Source organism: Mus caroli, unplaced genomic scaffold, assembly GCF_978045245.1.
Source record: "Mus caroli unplaced genomic scaffold, Mus_caroli_1 scaffold_13, whole genome shotgun sequence".
Taxonomy (NCBI): domain Eukaryota; kingdom Metazoa; phylum Chordata; class Mammalia; order Rodentia; family Muridae; genus Mus; species Mus caroli.
In genome coordinates, this window is record NW_028227268.1 from 76,208,596 (window position 1) to 76,226,221 (window position 17,626).

The 17,626-nt window shown below is 38.6% G+C and overlaps 1 protein-coding gene across 1 annotated transcript in view; it reads left to right on the plus strand.

Annotated features, from left to right (window-relative positions):
- Positions 1–17,626, plus strand: part of Sgcd (sarcoglycan delta) — a 425,306-nt gene that overhangs the window by 298,985 nt on the left and 108,695 nt on the right. Inside the window, exon 6 of the mRNA XM_021177343.3 lies at positions 2,414–2,486. Within this exon, the coding sequence (XP_021033002.1) occupies positions 2,414–2,486 (73 nt within the window). The remainder of the gene's footprint in view (positions 1–2,413; positions 2,487–17,626) is intronic.

The following is a 17,626-nucleotide window of genomic DNA, read 5'->3' on the forward strand; positions in this document are numbered from 1 at the left end:
ACAAGATTACCATGTGACTTATGTATTAAAGAGGCATTCATTGGGATTTATCTATGAGGACTTTCCAGAAAGGATTAACTGTGGAATAAAATGTGGGTCACACAATCCTGGGGCCTAAGGTCTCAGACTAAATAAAACGGGGGAAAGAAAAAGGCTACCTGAATGCTGGCATCCCTCTGCTTCTGCACCCTGAACTTCCCAGGGATAAGCAAGCTCCTCCATCAAGCCTCAACATAAGTGTAGAGTATGTGATGTCTAAGTGTCAGAACATTGAGTAGCCCTGTGTGAGCAAAACCTTTGGTTACAGCAAAGAAAAAATTAATTAATATACTATTCAAAACCAAATTTAGTGCATATTTAACAAAAGCTGCATGATAGTCTACAATCCAGTACATTCTACAGTTATACAAAATATAATGTGGAAATCTCAGGGGCAAAATTAGTAATTTATGCATAACAAAACTTTGAACATTCTTACATAATTTGCATAACAAGTGGTAGATTTCATTATGTGTATAATTCAATGTGTTTTAAGTGATATGGAATATTTAAAAAGTAAGAAGGATGTCAGTGCTGTGGAAATATTCAGTGGGTAAAGTGCTTGTTATGCAAGCATGAGGACCTGAACTTGGATCTCCAGTACTTATGAAAAAAGCAAATTAGGTGGCATAAATCTATAACTTCAGCATTGGGAAGTGGAGACAGATGGATTTCAGGGGCTTGCTAGCTAGCCAATCTTTCCACAAGACCATGCTTCAAGTTTAGTGAGAGCTAAGACACCCAATGTCAATGCTAGTTTCTATATGAGCATGCATAGGTAAGCACTCCTGAGCACACATGTACATACACAGACAAACACATAAGAAGGTCTTCAGGCTGAGAAAGATTTGCAATGGCCCACACTTGTTTCTACTCATTGGTGAAGTCAATTCAATGAGGTTGCTATTGGAGATATGGACTACTACATATGATAAAATCTATAGGATTCACTCAAAATTGTTAACTTACAAATTTCTGTTAATCTGCAAGCTATGTCATTAATAGCTATGTGTAACATTAGGTCAAAGTATTATGTTCTGATTGTCCTTGCAATGGTCTGTTGCTGCTGTCATAGAATGAGTATTTTTGCTATTGCTATATAAGTAAATAAATTATTTTTTTCTATATATATCACAATACCAGGAGAAATCTAAATTAAGGGTAACAATTACAAATGAAGAAATTCAAGACAGTGTAAACATGTAAGGAAGTTCTAGAAAGAGTTGCACATGAGTGCAAGACATCCTACTTTACTTAACCATATCAAATATGTACACCAAATGTGAAGCAGTTAAATTCTTCAAAGTATGATATAGCCCCAGCTATGTTTAGTTGAGAATCTAATATCCAGGGCAATTGTTGCTGTTACACTGCAGATTAAATGATTTGAAATCTCTTAGGAATCATAGAAATCACATGATCACTATATTTTATAGCTAGAAAGGTTCAGCTGATATTGACAGGTGGTACAGATGAAGGCTAATAGTTCAAACACAAGCTGAATGTCTCGATCGGGCTGGGGATCAATGCTTATACTCAGTATTGAAATGTATACTTCAAGTGATCTCTTATAATATTGCATTTAAATAATGTTTCAAAATGATGATGCAGAACTTTATTTAGGGAAACAATATTTTAGCTTGACACTAGGCAAACACTACCTTCTAACCCCATGTTACAGAATTTGTACTGCATTGCAGAAAGAGAGCCTCAGCTGTTGTATTTCAAAACTTCTAGTCAGATGGCCATTAATAATTTATGATGGCCTAGTCGGCCATCATTGGAAAGAGAGGCCCATCGGTCATGCAAACTGTATATGCCTCAGTACAGGGGAACGCCAGGGCCAAGGAGTGGGAGTGGGGGGGAGTGGGGGGGGAGGGTATGGGGGGGCTTTTGGGATAGCATTGGAAATGTAAATAAAGAAAATACCTAATAAAAAATAATTTATAAGGTGGCCAATAATAATTTATAAGACAAAAGTTAAAATTTCCCATTTCAAGTCATGTATTTAAAGATGCTTTCCATTTTGAGAAAAAGGTTATCAAATTGAAGGAGTGGACATGGGCTCATGGAACGAACATGGAAAAAGGAATGGAAAAAAGAATGTAATTATATTTTAATTAAAATGTTTGTTTGTTTATTAGCTGCACCCCACCCCAGAAACCTACCTGGAATGTTCCTCTTGTCTTCAATCTGATGCAAGAGTTGTCCCTGGTTCTTTCAAGGGTTGCTTGCAGGAACTGATTTAACCCTCTCGTATCAGAAGCCCTGTAGCTAATGGCAAAATGCACAATCTCTGCTCTTATCAGTGTGAAGATGATGTCCTGGGTGACCCCACAGACAATGTCTTTCTGCTTTTGTCTTTTCTTTGTAGGAGCTGAAGGCACAGTCTTCCCCAAATCCATAGAAACACCTAATGTTAGAGCAGACCCCTTCAAGGAACTAAGGTAAGCTCTGGCTTCGATTTGCATAGATCAGCAGCAGTTTCCTATCTATGCTAGCCAAGGACTTATTTTGCATAATACAATTTGCATAGATCAGTAGCTGTTTCCAGTCTGTGGCTGACCATAAGCTTATTTTGAATAATACTGACATTTATTATATGAAATATTTTAACTGGGAAAGATTGGAGAATTACTGAAGACGATTGTTTTTTAATCGATTTCTTTTCTGAGTACTTAAGGAATCAAAGGTCTGAGGTGAGAGGTTTCCAGCTATGTAAAGGTGATTGGTGATTAGATTTCTTGGCTGACAATGTCTATTTATTGATTTTTTCTGTGTTACTACAAATCAATAGTTAGTAAATAAATCACAATTAGTGTTTATCAACTACCCCAAAAGTATTATATGACAGGAGTTGGTGTCTAAACCAAATTCGGTTGTTTTTCCAATTGAAAGAGAAGGCTTGTTGCTTGGGTAGTATGGTGCTTGGACTGTATTTTGTAAATATTCTTCATACTAGAGTTGATCTTCAACTATGCATATGAGTGTGGTTTTAGCAGGGCAGGCATTTGAGACTCTATGTTGTTGCCACCAACTATGCAAAATGAAAAAGAAGAACATACAGATGGATGCACATAGAGATATATCCTAAAAAAGCTAGGTGCTGACAGTCAGGCAAGAGAAACATTAAAAATGATATGTTGATTTAAGAACAACTGTAATTTCTAATATAGGACTTTAACCATCCAGGACCCAGGAAAGTGTTTGGTAATTTTTTGCATTTGCATTTGGTAATTCTTTGACCTGAGACCAGAAGAATGTAGGCAACATTAGATAACTACTTCCTAATAGACATCACTATAAGCAGATGCATCTGCAATCTATAGGCTCCATCTCCTCCTTCAGAACACAAACTCATATTCTGTGCTTTGCTGAAATGGCCACAGCCACAGGGGAGCCTGTATTCCCTCAACAGAATCATATTCTCAGCCATGAGAAATATATTACGTAATTCCCGAACCCATAGCCTTTCTTCAAAATGTATACCCTCTAAGGATGAAGGGAAATAGATTGAGAAAAAAGAAGATAATTTGTGAGGAATGAGAACTTTTCCCCAGAAAAATCCCAAATAAGGTAGAGCTGTAGTTTACAACCCAGCTGTTCTGACACAGTGTGCAAACGTGTATATGTGTACATGTTTGTACGTGTGTGATGACATTAGTAATACATTAGTAGCTGCATTCTCCCAGTTACTGAAATATGTATCCCAAAAGCCAAGACATAGAACCAACTCACTTGGGTACTGATGGATGAATGGATAAAGGAAATGAGGCAGATGTCTAATGAATGTCACTAAACTTGAACTCAGAAACTATATCAAGATGAAAGGGTCATCTCTGGATTTATAAGAATAACAATTCAGGGATCCAGGTTTGAATAGCTTGAATCAGTGTTCTGTGGAAGGCAAGGGAAGAGTGAGCTTAGCTGGACCATTGACTGTAGAGAAGGTAAGGAAATGATGTGTAAACTGAACTGAAATGCCCATCCAAGCGCCTAGTGGTGTACATCTTAAGATTTGGAATATAAAGGCATTGTCTTGCGATTTCAGTGTTGCAGATGCTTAGTGTGAGAACTTCACATCTCAAACAGCATTTGGCAATTGGAATCATGCATAAACCCTATGTCCTAATGGCTCCCTGACTCTATTCTACAAAGTTCTATCAAAATTGCTTTTATAACAATTCTTATTTTTTCACAATACAAAAGCCATTAAAAGGGATGGCAACATATGACAGCATGGATGAACTCAAGGGTATTACATTGAGTGAGATAAACCAGACACACATGACAAATAGTATGTGACCTTAATTATATGTTAAACTTAAAATATGTAAATTATATAGTACTGAATAGAATAATGGTCATTATAAGCTAGGAGGTATAGCAGATCAGAAGAGCTTACATAATGGGTACCAAACATACCTGTTACACATTACACTGAAGTCCATTCTGATGTTGTACTATGTAGTCTAGTGCTGTAAACTCACAAGCCATTACATGTTTTATAAAGAAACAGAAAAGATGACCTCAAAGATTCCTGACACAATAAGTTGACCACTGTTTAAGGAGACACGAGGGCTAATTACTCTCATTTAATCATTATTATGTCTTATGAAATTAGCATTTATGAAATTAGCATTTTTGCTCCTCATAAAAACACATAATTAGAATAAAACCATGCCAAAAGGGCATTTCTATATACATCAATCCATATCAAAGAGCTGGTCTTTGGAGAACATAAAATAATATTTGCTCATAGTGTACTGAGGATAAGTTTTCAGTGTCTACTTAAAACTTAAGAGATGCTCCTGACATTACATTAGAATATGTAGTCTCTAAAATTCCTGGGGAAATGCAAGTATAGTGCAACTGCATAAAGAATTCAGGCAAGGGGGCTGGAAAGATGGTTCAGTGCTTAAGAGTTCTGATTGCTTTTCCAGAGTTTCTGAGTTCAATTCTCAGCAACCATGGTGGCTCACACCCATCTGTAATGAGATCTGATGCCCTCTGCTGGGTGTCTGAAGACAATGACAGTGTACTCACATACATAAAATAAATAGATAGATAGATAGATAGATAGATAGATAGATAGATAGATAGATAGATCATTTTTTAAAAAAAGTAAAAACTGCACTTTCATTACTTTTTCTAAAATTTTGGGCAAAGTCCACAGATGCTCCAAGTAATGTTTTTTGATAGGAATTATCCTCATTTCATTCTGTTGTGGTGATTCAAAATACCCTGACCAAAAGCAACTTGGGATAGAAAGGGTTTGCTTGACTTATACTTGGATGGCACAGTCTATCATTGAGGAAGTCAGGGAAGGAACTTGAAGTCATAGCAGAATCCTTGGAAGCATGCTTCTTGCTGGCTTGCCCTTTAGCTCACTCACTTATACTTAAGTAGTTTTTTAAATACAGCCCAGGATTACCAGCCTGGGGAATGGTGCCACCCACAGTGAGCTAGATCCTCCTACAACAATTACTAACCAAGACAGTCCCTTACAGGCATACCACAGACCAACCTGATTTAGATAATTCCTCAACCTCTCCTCTCAGAGGACTCTAGGCTGTGTCAAATTGAAAATTAAGTCAGACTAGCACAAGCATCATAAAAATATTTGCATGTGTCATTCTGACACTGTTCTTTGGTTTGTTCCTGTAGTCCAATTTATGATAGGCTGAGTCTAGTTAAACATACAAAATTTCATAATTTAGCCTTTTCTTCTTAGTAGAATTTCTTTCTCATTGCCATCTTGTTGTATGACAGCCTTTTGACATTACAGTGTGCTTTGCAGTTTTTATTGAAAATGTCTGTATATAATTCTGAGCTGAGCTGAAATCCAAAGCAGAGAAAGCTTCTCACTCTACAGATGAGGGCTCCACCAGCAGTCTAGGTCAATGGCAGGTTCATGCATGTTGACTTTACCTTGCAGGGTTATTCTAAAATAATAATACAGTGCTCCTGGTTGAAACCATTACTCAAAAATACATTAAGCACTGAACCTGCCCCTTGAAATAAGAGGAACTCACCTGGAATTGTAATTGGATTTTAATAAATTCACAACTCAGGATATGAATATGTTCAATGTTCCCTTATTCCAATTCTTCTGATCTCAAGCTGTTCATGATCTGATGTGGGAAATGGGCCCCACGGCTTTGCATATGTATTTTCTATAAGAACAGAGGCTGCTTTTGAATGTCCATACTTCTCTGAGGGCTTCTTATATGATTTCAAATCCTTAGAGGATCATGAATAAGAATCAGAAATCAGAGACACAGAGAATGAAAGAGTGAAAAGGGGCGACAAAGTTGGGATGACTGTGATAATCAGAAAACCTTAACTATCCCCTTCATCTTGGAGGAAACCCTAAGAAGCTCTAAGACATAAGAAACCAAAAAACTGGGTATGTGTGAGTATGTAATTATATATAATTCTTCACCTCTTACATCATATATAACTTACAGCAAGGAGAGTATTTGATGACCTCGTCACTAAAGATCAGAGACCACTTACAAAGTATGGTTGAATACTTACTAAGGAGTTTTGTACTAAACACTTGGGAGTGCATAAAATGCACTAAACACAGGCATGCATAAAATGATCACTAAAATAGTTCTCAGCAAAGGGAGATGCAACATAAATATAACATAAAATGCAGTATGACACAATAATTGCTGGAATGGAAGTATGAAGCAAACTGGTAGAAACACAGAGAATGGTAATGACATCTACCTAAGAGCACTAGGTTATCAATCCCCAATATTTTGGTTGAGATACATAGAAAAGAGATGGTGATTCAGTTGAAAAGGAATGGGTGTCTCTAGTCACTTAGCTTAAGGAAAAAAAATGACCCATCTTCTCTACAACATTCCAGGACATTTGTAAAAAGGTGATTTTTCCTTCTGGTGGTGATGATATTTAATAAATTGTGTGGAAGCAATTTCAAATATGGCTGCAAAAGACTTGAAAGACTTTATTAACTTGCTAATGATAGCACATCCCACAGTTGGGGGGGGGAAGGATGATCTCAAGCATGTTTTGCAACAACTGAGAATTGATACTGCTTTGTTTAATTCTTTTCCCCAAAATATTACCAGAGTTCAGTGATAGAAATTTCTGTGGGAAGAAATCTTACACACATCTGCTAATCCCAACATATCCTGGATATTCTATAGGTGGTATGTAAGAGTGTGTGTGTATGTGTGTGTGTGTGTACTTGTTTTGTTTTTTAATGTAAAATAGGAAAGCTAAACTCCTTTGAGAATGTATAATACTTAAAATCTGTCTGTATCATAGTGAAACATGAATTCAACCAGACTTACATAAGTTGACAAAAATAAATTGTTCATTTTTTTTAGTGTATTTACAACTAAATTTAGATTGGCTTCCAATGCTTTATAAATTTTTTTTCTTTTTTTTTTATTACATCTTTTCCTCAGTTACATTTCCAATGCTATCCCAAAAGTCCCCCATACCTTCCCCCCTACTTCCCTACCCACCCATTCCCATTTTTTTTGGCCCTGGCGTTCCCCTGTACTGGGGCATATAAAGTTTGCATGTCCAATGGGCCTCTCTTTCCAGTGATGGCCGACTAGGCCATCTTTTGATACATATGCAGCTAGAGTCAAGAGCTCCGGGGTACTGGTTAGTTCATAATGTTGTTCCACCCATAGGATTGCAGATCCCTTCAGCTCCTTCGGTACTTTCTCCAGCTCCTCCATTGGGGGCCCTGTGACGAAAGGATGGACCATCTAGAGACTGCCATATCCAGAGATCCATTCCATGATCAGCATCCAAACGCTGACACCATTGCATTCACTAGCAACATTTTGCTGAAAGGACCCAGATATAGCTGTCTCTTGTGAGACTATGCTGGGGCCTGGCAAACACAGAAGTGGATGCTCACAGTCAGCTAGTGAATGGATCACAGGGCCCCCAATGGAGGAGCTGCTTTATAAATTTAAGGAACCAAGAAAGTTAGGCATAGCATTGGAGTTCAGTTTACTACAGTGTGGGTACTAACCCTTTTCAAAGTCACAATATAAGAATTTCAAATAATGGCTTTTAAAACTGAAAAGAGAGGTTTATGATAAGTCTCATGGCCCTGGATGTGTGGTGTGTAGAGCAATACCACAGAATGTCATTTGGTACAAACCCCTTAAATTTTCCTTTTTAGTATTTTACAGATATTTTCCATAATTCATATCCTCTCTCTCTTTTCCTCCACGCCCCCCCCCCCCCACTCCAGCATTGCCACATACTTAGACTGAGGTCTTTTTGTTTTACATATGTAACATTCAGAAACATTTGGCTATATAGTATGATTAAAATGAAAGTTTTAAAAATATGTAAGTAGTGTAACTATTTCAGTTGTCTGGAAGGATGAGAGACCATTACGAAGTATCAGTTGGATACTTACTGGAGAGCCATATACTAAAGACTCAGCTTGCAGAGTCTGAAGGAAATTATCATTAATGGGATCAACTGATCAACACTTTGGCCCCTGTGGTTGTCCTGAAGTTGTTCTTGTTTGACCTAATGCCCATGTGCACAATGAATGCAGACAACAGTCTAAAGTTCTTAAGAACTTAAGGTGCCTACAATGTAGAAAAACTTAGAAAATGAAAGCTCAAATAACAGTTAGTTTTGGAGAGGAGAATATGATAGTTCTGTATGATCATGGCTGACATCTCAGTCCAGCATTCACAAACAAGGGATCCAAACAGCTACTATATTTACTGCATCTATCAACATTACAGATAAATGGTTATCCTCACTAGCATTCATTGCTCAAAGACAATCGTACAGATGGGGCAATGTCATACTAGTGCTTCTGTTTTCCCATTTTGCTGATCTTGGTGAGGATACAGAAACAAATGGAAGGTAGTGCTCCAATAATTAAGGTAGGTCTATCCTTACCCTTGACCCACTTATCAATCAAAATCTCCTTTTTCTTTAAGAAAAAAAAAATGTGATAGAAGCCAGGAATGATGGCACATGTCTGTTGTCGAAGTGCTTGGGAGGCAGAGACTAGAGGATCCCAGCAAGTTTGTGTCTATCTGATCTATTTAGTGAATTAGGCTGGCCAGGGCAATATACAAGATCCTGTCTCCAACATAATATTTTAAGGAAAGCCAAGGGATTTGTTCTTTAAAAATGTTTCCTGTGTGTTCCATATCTGTTCTCTCTCTATGTTGTGATTCTGTCTTTGGGAACCAGGGAAGAATATGAGCCAGGCAACATCACATGAGAAATGAGAACCATACTTTATTTGGACAGAAATTGAGAGCCTGTCTCTTCTAATGTCTGGTCAGTTGCGGGAGGAAGATAACAAATGTCAGAAAAGCAAGAACTTAATAAATAGCTGAATGGTTGCCCTCAAAAAAGCTAATTAGATAGCTAATTAGAAAGGTTTTAAGAAAGTAGCTAAGATGGACCATCCAGAGACTGTCCCACTCGGGGGTCCATCTCATAATCAGCCACCAAACGCAGACACTATTGCATATGCCAGAAAGATTTTGCTGAAGGGACCCTGGTATAGCTGTGTCATATGAGGCTATGCCAGTGCCTGGAAAATACAGAAGTGGATGCTCACAGTCATCTATAAGATGGAACACACGGCCCCCAATAGACAAGCTAGAGAAAGTACCCAAGAGCTGAAGGGGTCTGCAACCCTATAGGTGGAACAACATATGAACTAACCAGTACCCCAGAGCTCGTGTCTCTAGCTGCATATGTAGCAGAAGATGGCCTAGTCGGCCATCACTGGGATGTCCTTTGGTATTGCGAACTTTATATGCCCCAGTACAGGGGAACATCAGGGCCAAGAAGTGGGAGTGAGTAGGTAGGGGAGCAGGGCGGGGGGAGGGTATAGGGGACTTTTGGAATAGCACTTGAAATGTAAATGAAGAAAATATCTAATAAAAAAATGTAGGGAAAAAAAAAGGAAAATCAGCTCACCCTAGGAGTATACAGAGGCAGGGATCTCAGTGAGTCCAAGGGCAGTCTAGTGTAATACCAAGTTCTAGGCAAGTTAGGGATCCATAGTAAAATCCTGTCTTTAAGCAAAAAATTAATAATTAATAATCATAATAATGATAGTAAAAAAGAAAAGTTAACTGCATGTCATTGCACTTTCTGAAACTCTGGGAGGACGCCACAGTGCAATGTTCACCCACAGATGGCCTCCCTATGTGTCACATAGCTAGGGAGGAAATTTTATGAATCTCTAGAAAAGGAGGAGATATGTTTTAAGAGTAGCCACGTAAAACACCCCCCCTCCACACACAGACCCACCCTCACCCTACTCCCAGCACATACCCTTTCTAGTACTGTAAATCACATTCCATCTGAATCCTGTTTAAGAACACAGGTGGTGACTGATGGTGGGGCTGGAAAGGCTACCAGGGTGATTCCCTGCAATGCAGCTAATTGGTAAACTTTCTAATCCCTGTGATGGGCTACCTGTTAGAAGCAACTTAAAAGAAATGTTTAGGTTTTTTTTTTCATAGTTTCCATCCATTGAGGCAGAAAAAGCGTGTAGAAAAATCCAGTTAACATCATGATGCGTAGTAAACAGAATATAAATACAGTAATAGGCCAGGACAATCTGGAGTCCCTAAGGACATACATCACAGCAACCCACATCCTCTATCTTGGCCCTCTCTTCCACTTTTTTTTACTACCTCTCCATAATGCCACCATACTATGACTCCATCAAAGAATTAATCCAAATATTTAGGTCAGAGTTCTCCAGATTCAAGAACTTTCCAAAAGTTCCTCAATGGGTTTCTAAGTCTCCAGTACACGTGACAACAGGGAACACTTCATACTTAAGTCATACTACAAGCAGAAGCACCAAATAGTCTGTCTTGGGACTGAAACAGGAGACATGCTCAATGTTATAGGTTAGCAATACCAATCATACCTGATCTTCAGTGAGGCGAAGTGAGCATGGAAATAATCATAGAGAATCTAGTATGAGCTGCTACCTAACCCTGAAGCCCACCAGAACTACATGTCATGGAAGCTGGGATTTGCCTGTCCCATCTTACTGGGAAGCCTCTTCCGTACTATAACATTTCAAAAGAGGAAGGAAATATGAAATAAATGATTATTTAAGGAAAATCTTTTGTTTTGCGCTCCCAGAAAGATTACCAGAATAGATATCATTTGACATCCTCCCTAACAACTCATAAGGATAAAAGTTTGAGAGAAAAATTAGTTAGACAAGAACAATAAAGAAAGGACATTTGTTTGTTTTTGCCTGCATGAAGTGGCTTGCCAATCCCAATGTGTTTTAGCTGATGCTGACAAGATATAATGACGAGGAGCCTTCCTTTCTGAATCTTGTAAGAACTGTGGAAATAATCAAAGGGGGGAAACTGTCAGAACCCAAAATTATGGCCCTTGTCATAAGCAATATTCATCCCTTCTTGTCTCTAGCTGCATATGTATCAAAAGATGGCCTAGTCGGCCATCACTGCAAAGAGAGGTCCATTGGACTTGCAAACTTTATATGCCCCAGTACAGGGGAACCCCAGCGCCAAAAAGGGGGAGTGGGTGGGTAGGGGATTGGGGGGGTGGGTATGGGGGACTTTTGGGATAGCATTGAAAATGTAAACGAGGAAAATACCTAATAAAAAAATAAATTAAAAAAAGTCTAAAAAAAAAAAAGAAAGAAAAATAGCTCCATTCTGAAGGACTGACAGTGCTAGTATTTTTTCTGATATGCTATATTTAAAAAAAAAAAGAAAATCAGAAGTCAGAAAGAGATGAATCAAAATATAATTATTTTTCCCCAAAATGATTTAGATATTTTAGTATTTCAAACTAAACAAGATATAGGAGGGAATGTCTTGACAAGAACTTCTCAAGCCTCTCTCAGAGTCATTAATGGGCATCCCTGGGGTATCTGTGATAGCTAGAACCATCAATGGCATGGCTGAAAATGCCACTTTTACCTGTCACTGATAGGCCCATTTCTACCTGGACATAAGAGAGACACTGAAATGACATCATCACCAATGTCCCTGACAAGTGGCTTAACAATTAAAATTATGCATTTTAGATTAACTTTTAATTTTAGGGAATAAAGACTGAAAAAGCACTCCAAAGAAAAGCCATCATAAGAGTGTATAAAGTCGCACCTTTATCCCAGTTGTCAAGGCAGGCTTGCCATCTTAAAAGTTAAGTGTTGTTGATATCTTGGTCTTTAACTGCAGAAAAACCGTATGATCATGAGCTAGGGCTGCCTTCTGCCTCCAAAGAAAATACAACAACTTTGTTATTGTTTTTGTCTTGATTAAAATGTCAGCTTCTGTCATTTATTATGTAAAGTATGTAGAATATATTGTTCTATTGTTCTTGAAAAACACAAAATTGCCTCTGACTCCTGTTTTTCCCTCCTCTGTAGATGGCCCTGCTGGGTATATAGACAGAAAATTGTGCTTAATTACAGCCTTCATGGTCCTGGCTTGAAGCCAAGCTTGTTTGATTCCAGTTAAGACCTTTTCAAAACAAAGAGTAATGGGAGGTTAGTGGAGCAAGATGACAAGAAATTTTACATGAATTCAATTGAGAATCAGAACTGAAGTAAAGCTAAACCAGCCAGTCAATCATTTTTCTCATATGCTCTTCCAAATCCAGGGATGTCCATGGTTGGTTAGAATACAGTGTCATGTCAGTGAGAGTAAGATAAGCAGATATAAGGAATACCTGGATAAGCTTATCTCATTTCCTAGCTATAGCCATATACAATGTTGTGCACACATCACTCACTACTCTGCTCTTGGTTTCTCGGGCTCATTGATATGATGATGAAGATTCAGGACAGGGCTCTTCCGGCCGGACCAGCACCAGGGTAGCTAGAGCACAGGGTCAGCTGACACCCGCCAGCTACCCACGACCCCCACCACACGATTTTGAGACTGCTGGTAAGTGGAACACAGCTTCTGCTCCAGTCCAATCACGTGGGACCTGAGACTGCTTTGGTTGGGGAGGCAGAAATCCGGCCTCAATAGGGCCACAAGCCTCTCCGGTCAGAAAAGCTCCGGGGTAGCTAGGGCGCAGGGTCGCCAGCTACCCACAACACCCGCCACAGGATCTTAAGACTTCTGGTGAGTGGAACACAGCTTCTGATCCAATCCAATTGCACGTGGGACCTGAGACTGCATTAGTTAGGGAAGCAGAAAACAGGCCTGAGTAGGACCACAGGCCTCTTCCAGCCGGACCAGCACCGGGGTAGCTAGAGCACAGGGTCGGCTGACACCCGCCAGCTACCCACGACCCCCGCCACAGGATTTTGAGACTGCTGGTGAGTGGAACACAGCTTCTGCTCCAATCTTTAAACAGTGACAACGACAAAAACTAACCCCAGAGATTACCAGATGGTGAAAGGTAAACGTAATAATCTTACTAACAGAAACCAAGACCACTCACCATCATCAGAACCCAGCACTCCCACTTCGCCCAGTCCAGGGCACCCCAAAACACCGGAAAAGCTACACACGGATCTAAAAGCATATCTCATGATGATGGTAGAGGACTTCAAGAAGGACTTTAATAACACACTTAAAGAAATACAAAGGAACACTGGTAAACAGGTAGAAGACAGTAAAGAGGAAGCACAAAAATCCCTTAAAGAATTGCAGGAGAACACTGCTAAAGAGTTACAAATCCTTAAAGAAAAACAGGATAACATAATCAAACGGGTAGAAGTCCTTACAGAAAAACAGGAAAACATATCCAAACAGATGATGGAATTAAACAAAACCATACTAGACCTAAAAAGGGAAGTAGACACAATAAAGAAAACCCAAAATGAGGCAACACTGGAGATAGAAACCCTAGGAAAGAAATCTGGAACCATAGATACGAGCATCAGCAACAGAATACAAGAGATGGAAGAGAGAATCTCAGGTGCAGAAGATTCCATAGAGAACATCGGCACAACAATCAAGGAAAATGTAAAATGCAAAAAGATCCTAACTCAAAACATCCAAGAAATACAGGACACAATGAGAAGACCAAACCTACGGATAATAGGAGTGGATGAGAATGAAGATTTTCAACTCAAAGGACCAGCAAACATCTTCAACAAAATTATAGAAGAAAACTTCCCAAATCTAAAGAAAGAGATACCCATGAACATACAAGAAGCCTACAGAACTCCAAATAGACTGGACCAGAAAAGAAATACCTCCCGACACATAATAATCAGAACAACAAATGCTCTAAATAAAGACAGAATACTAAAAGCAGTAAGAGAAAAAGGCCAAGTAACATATAAAGGCAAGCCTATCAGAATTACACCAGATTTCTCACCAGAGACAATGAAAGCCAGAAGATCCTGGACGGATGTTATACAGACACTAAAAGAACACAAACTCCAGCCCAGGCTATTATACCCAGCCAAACTCTCAATTAACATAGATGGAGAAACCAACGTATTCCACAACAAAAGCAAATTCACACATTATCTCTCCACGAATCCAGCCCTTCAAAGGATAATAACAGAAAAAAACCAATACAAGGACAGGAACCACGCCCTAGAAACAACAAGAAGGTAATCCCTCAACAAACCTAAAAGAAGACAGCCACAAGAACAGAATGCCAACTTTAACAACAAAAATAACAGGAAAGAACAATTACTTTTCCTTAATATCTCTTAATATCAATGGACTCAACTCCCCGATAAAAAGACATAGACTAACAAACTGGCTACACAAACAAGACCCAACATTTTGCTGCTTACAGGAAACTCATCTCAGAGAAAAAGATAGACACTACCTCAGAATGAAAGGCTGGAAAACAATTTTCCAAGCAAATGGTATGAAGAAACAAGCTGGAGTAGCCATTCTAATATCTGATAAGATTGACTTCCAACCCAAAGTCATTAAAAAAAGACAGGGAGGGACACTTCATACTCATCAAAGGTAAAATCCTCCAAGAGGAACTATCAATCCTGAATATCTATGCTCCAAATATAAAGGCAGCCACATTCATTAAAGAAACTTTAGCAAATCTCAAAGCACACATTGCACCACATACAATAATAGTGGGAAACTTCAACACACCACTTTCACCACTGGACAGATCATGGAAACAGAAACTCAACAGGGACACAGTGAAACTAACAGAAATTATGAATCAAATGGATCTGGCAGATATCTACAGAACATTCTATCCTAAAACAAAAGGATATACCTTCTTTTCAGCACCTCATGGTACCTTCTCCAAAATTGACCACATAATTGGTCACAAAACAGGCCTCAACAGATACAAAAATATTGAAATTGTCCCATACATCCTATCAGATCACCATGGACTAAGGCTGATCTTCAATAACAAAATAAATAATAGAAAGCCAACCTTCACGTGGAAACTGAACAACACTCTTCTCAATGATACCTTGGTCAAGGAAGGAATAAAGAAAGAAATTAAGGACTTTTTAGAGTTCAATGAAAATGAAGCCACAACATACCCAAACTTATGGGATGCAATGAAAGCATTTCTAAGAGGAAAACTCATAGTTCTGTGTGCCTCCAAAAGGAAACTAGAGAGAGCACACATTAGCAGCTTGACAACATACCTAAAAGCACTAGAACAAAAGGAAGCAAATTCACCCAAGAGGAGTAGACGGCAGGAAATAATCAAACACAGGGGTGAAATCAACCAAGTGGAAACAAGAAGAACTATTCAAAGAATCAACCAAACAAGGAGCTGGTTCTTTGAGAAAATCAACAAGATAGATAAACCCTTAGCCAGACTCACTAGAGGGCACAGGGAAAGCATCCTAATTAACAAAATCAGAAACGAAAAAGGAGACATAACAACAGATCCTGAAGACATCCAAAACACCATCAGATCCTTCTACCAAAGGCTATACTCAACAAAACTGGAGAACCTGGATGAAATGGAGAAGTTCCTAGACAGATACCAGGTACCAAAGTTGAATCAAGATCAGGTTAATGATCTAAACAGCCCTATATCCCCCAAAGAAATAGAAGCAGTCATTAATAGTCTCCCAACTAAAAAAAGCCCAGGACCAGATGGGTTTAGTGCAGAGTTCTATCAGACCTTCAAAGAAGATCTAATCCCAGTTCTTCACAAACTATTCCACAAAATAGAAACAGAAGGTACTCTACCCAACTCATTCTATGAAGCCACAATTACTCTGATACCTAAACCACAAAAAGACCCAACAAAGATAGAAAACTTCAGACCAATATCCCTTATGAATATTGATGCAAAAATCCTCAATAAAGTTCTTGCTAACCGAATCCAAGAACACATCAAAACAATCATCCATCCTGACCAAGTAGGTTTCATCCCAGGGATGCAGGGATGGTTCAATATACGGAAATCCATCAACGTAATCCAGTATATAAACAAACTCAAAGACAAAAACCACATGGTCATCTCGTTAGATGTGGAAAAAGCATTTGACAAGATCCAACACCCATTCATGATAAAAGTCTTGGAAAGATCAGGAATTCAAGGCCCATACCTAAACATGATAAAAGCAATCTACAGCAAACCAGTAGCCAACATCAAAGTAAATGGTGAGAAGCTTAAAGCAATCCCTCTAAAATCAGGGACTAGACAAGGCTGTCCACTTTCTCCATACCTATTCAACATTGTACTTGAAGTCCTAGCCAGAGCAATTCGACAACAAAAGGAGATCAAAGGGATACAAATTGGAAAAGATGAAGTCAAAATATCACTTTTTGCAGATGATATGATAGTATATATAAGTGACCCTAAAAATTCCACCAGAGAACTCCTAAGCCTGATAAACAGCTTCGGTGAAGTAGCTGGATATAAAATTAACTCAAACAAATCAATGGCCTTTCTCTACACAAAGAATAAACAGGTGAGAATGAAATTAGGGAAACAACACCCTTCTCAATAGTCACAAATAATATAAAATATCTTGGCGTGACTCTAACTAAGGAAGTGAAAGATCTGTATAATAAAAACTTCAAGTCTCTGAAGAAAGAAATTATAGAAGATCTCAGAAGATGGAAAGATCTCCCATGCTCATGGATTGGCAGGATCAACATTGTAAAAATGGCTATCTTGCCAAAAGCAATCTACAGATTCAATGCAATCCCCATCAAAATTCCAACTCAATTCTTCAACGAATTAGAAAGTGCAATCTGCAAATTCATCTGGAATAACAAAAAACCTAGGATAGCAAAAACTCTTCTCAAGGATAAAAGAACCTCTGGTGGAATCACCATGCAGGACCTAAAGCTTTACTACAGAGCAATTGTGATAAAAACTGCATGGTACTGGTATAGTGACAGACAAATAGACCAATGGAATAGAATTGAAGACCCAGAAATGAACCCACACACCTACGGTCACTTGATCTTTGACAAGGGAGCTAAAAACATCCAGTGGAAGAAAGACAGCATTTTCAACAAATGGTGCTGGCACAACTGGTTGTTAACATGTAGAAGAATGCCAATCGATCCATTCCTATCTCCTTGTACTAAATTCAATTCTAAGTGGATCAAGGAACTTCACATAAAACCAGAGACACTGAAACTTATAGAGGAGAAAGTGGGGAAAA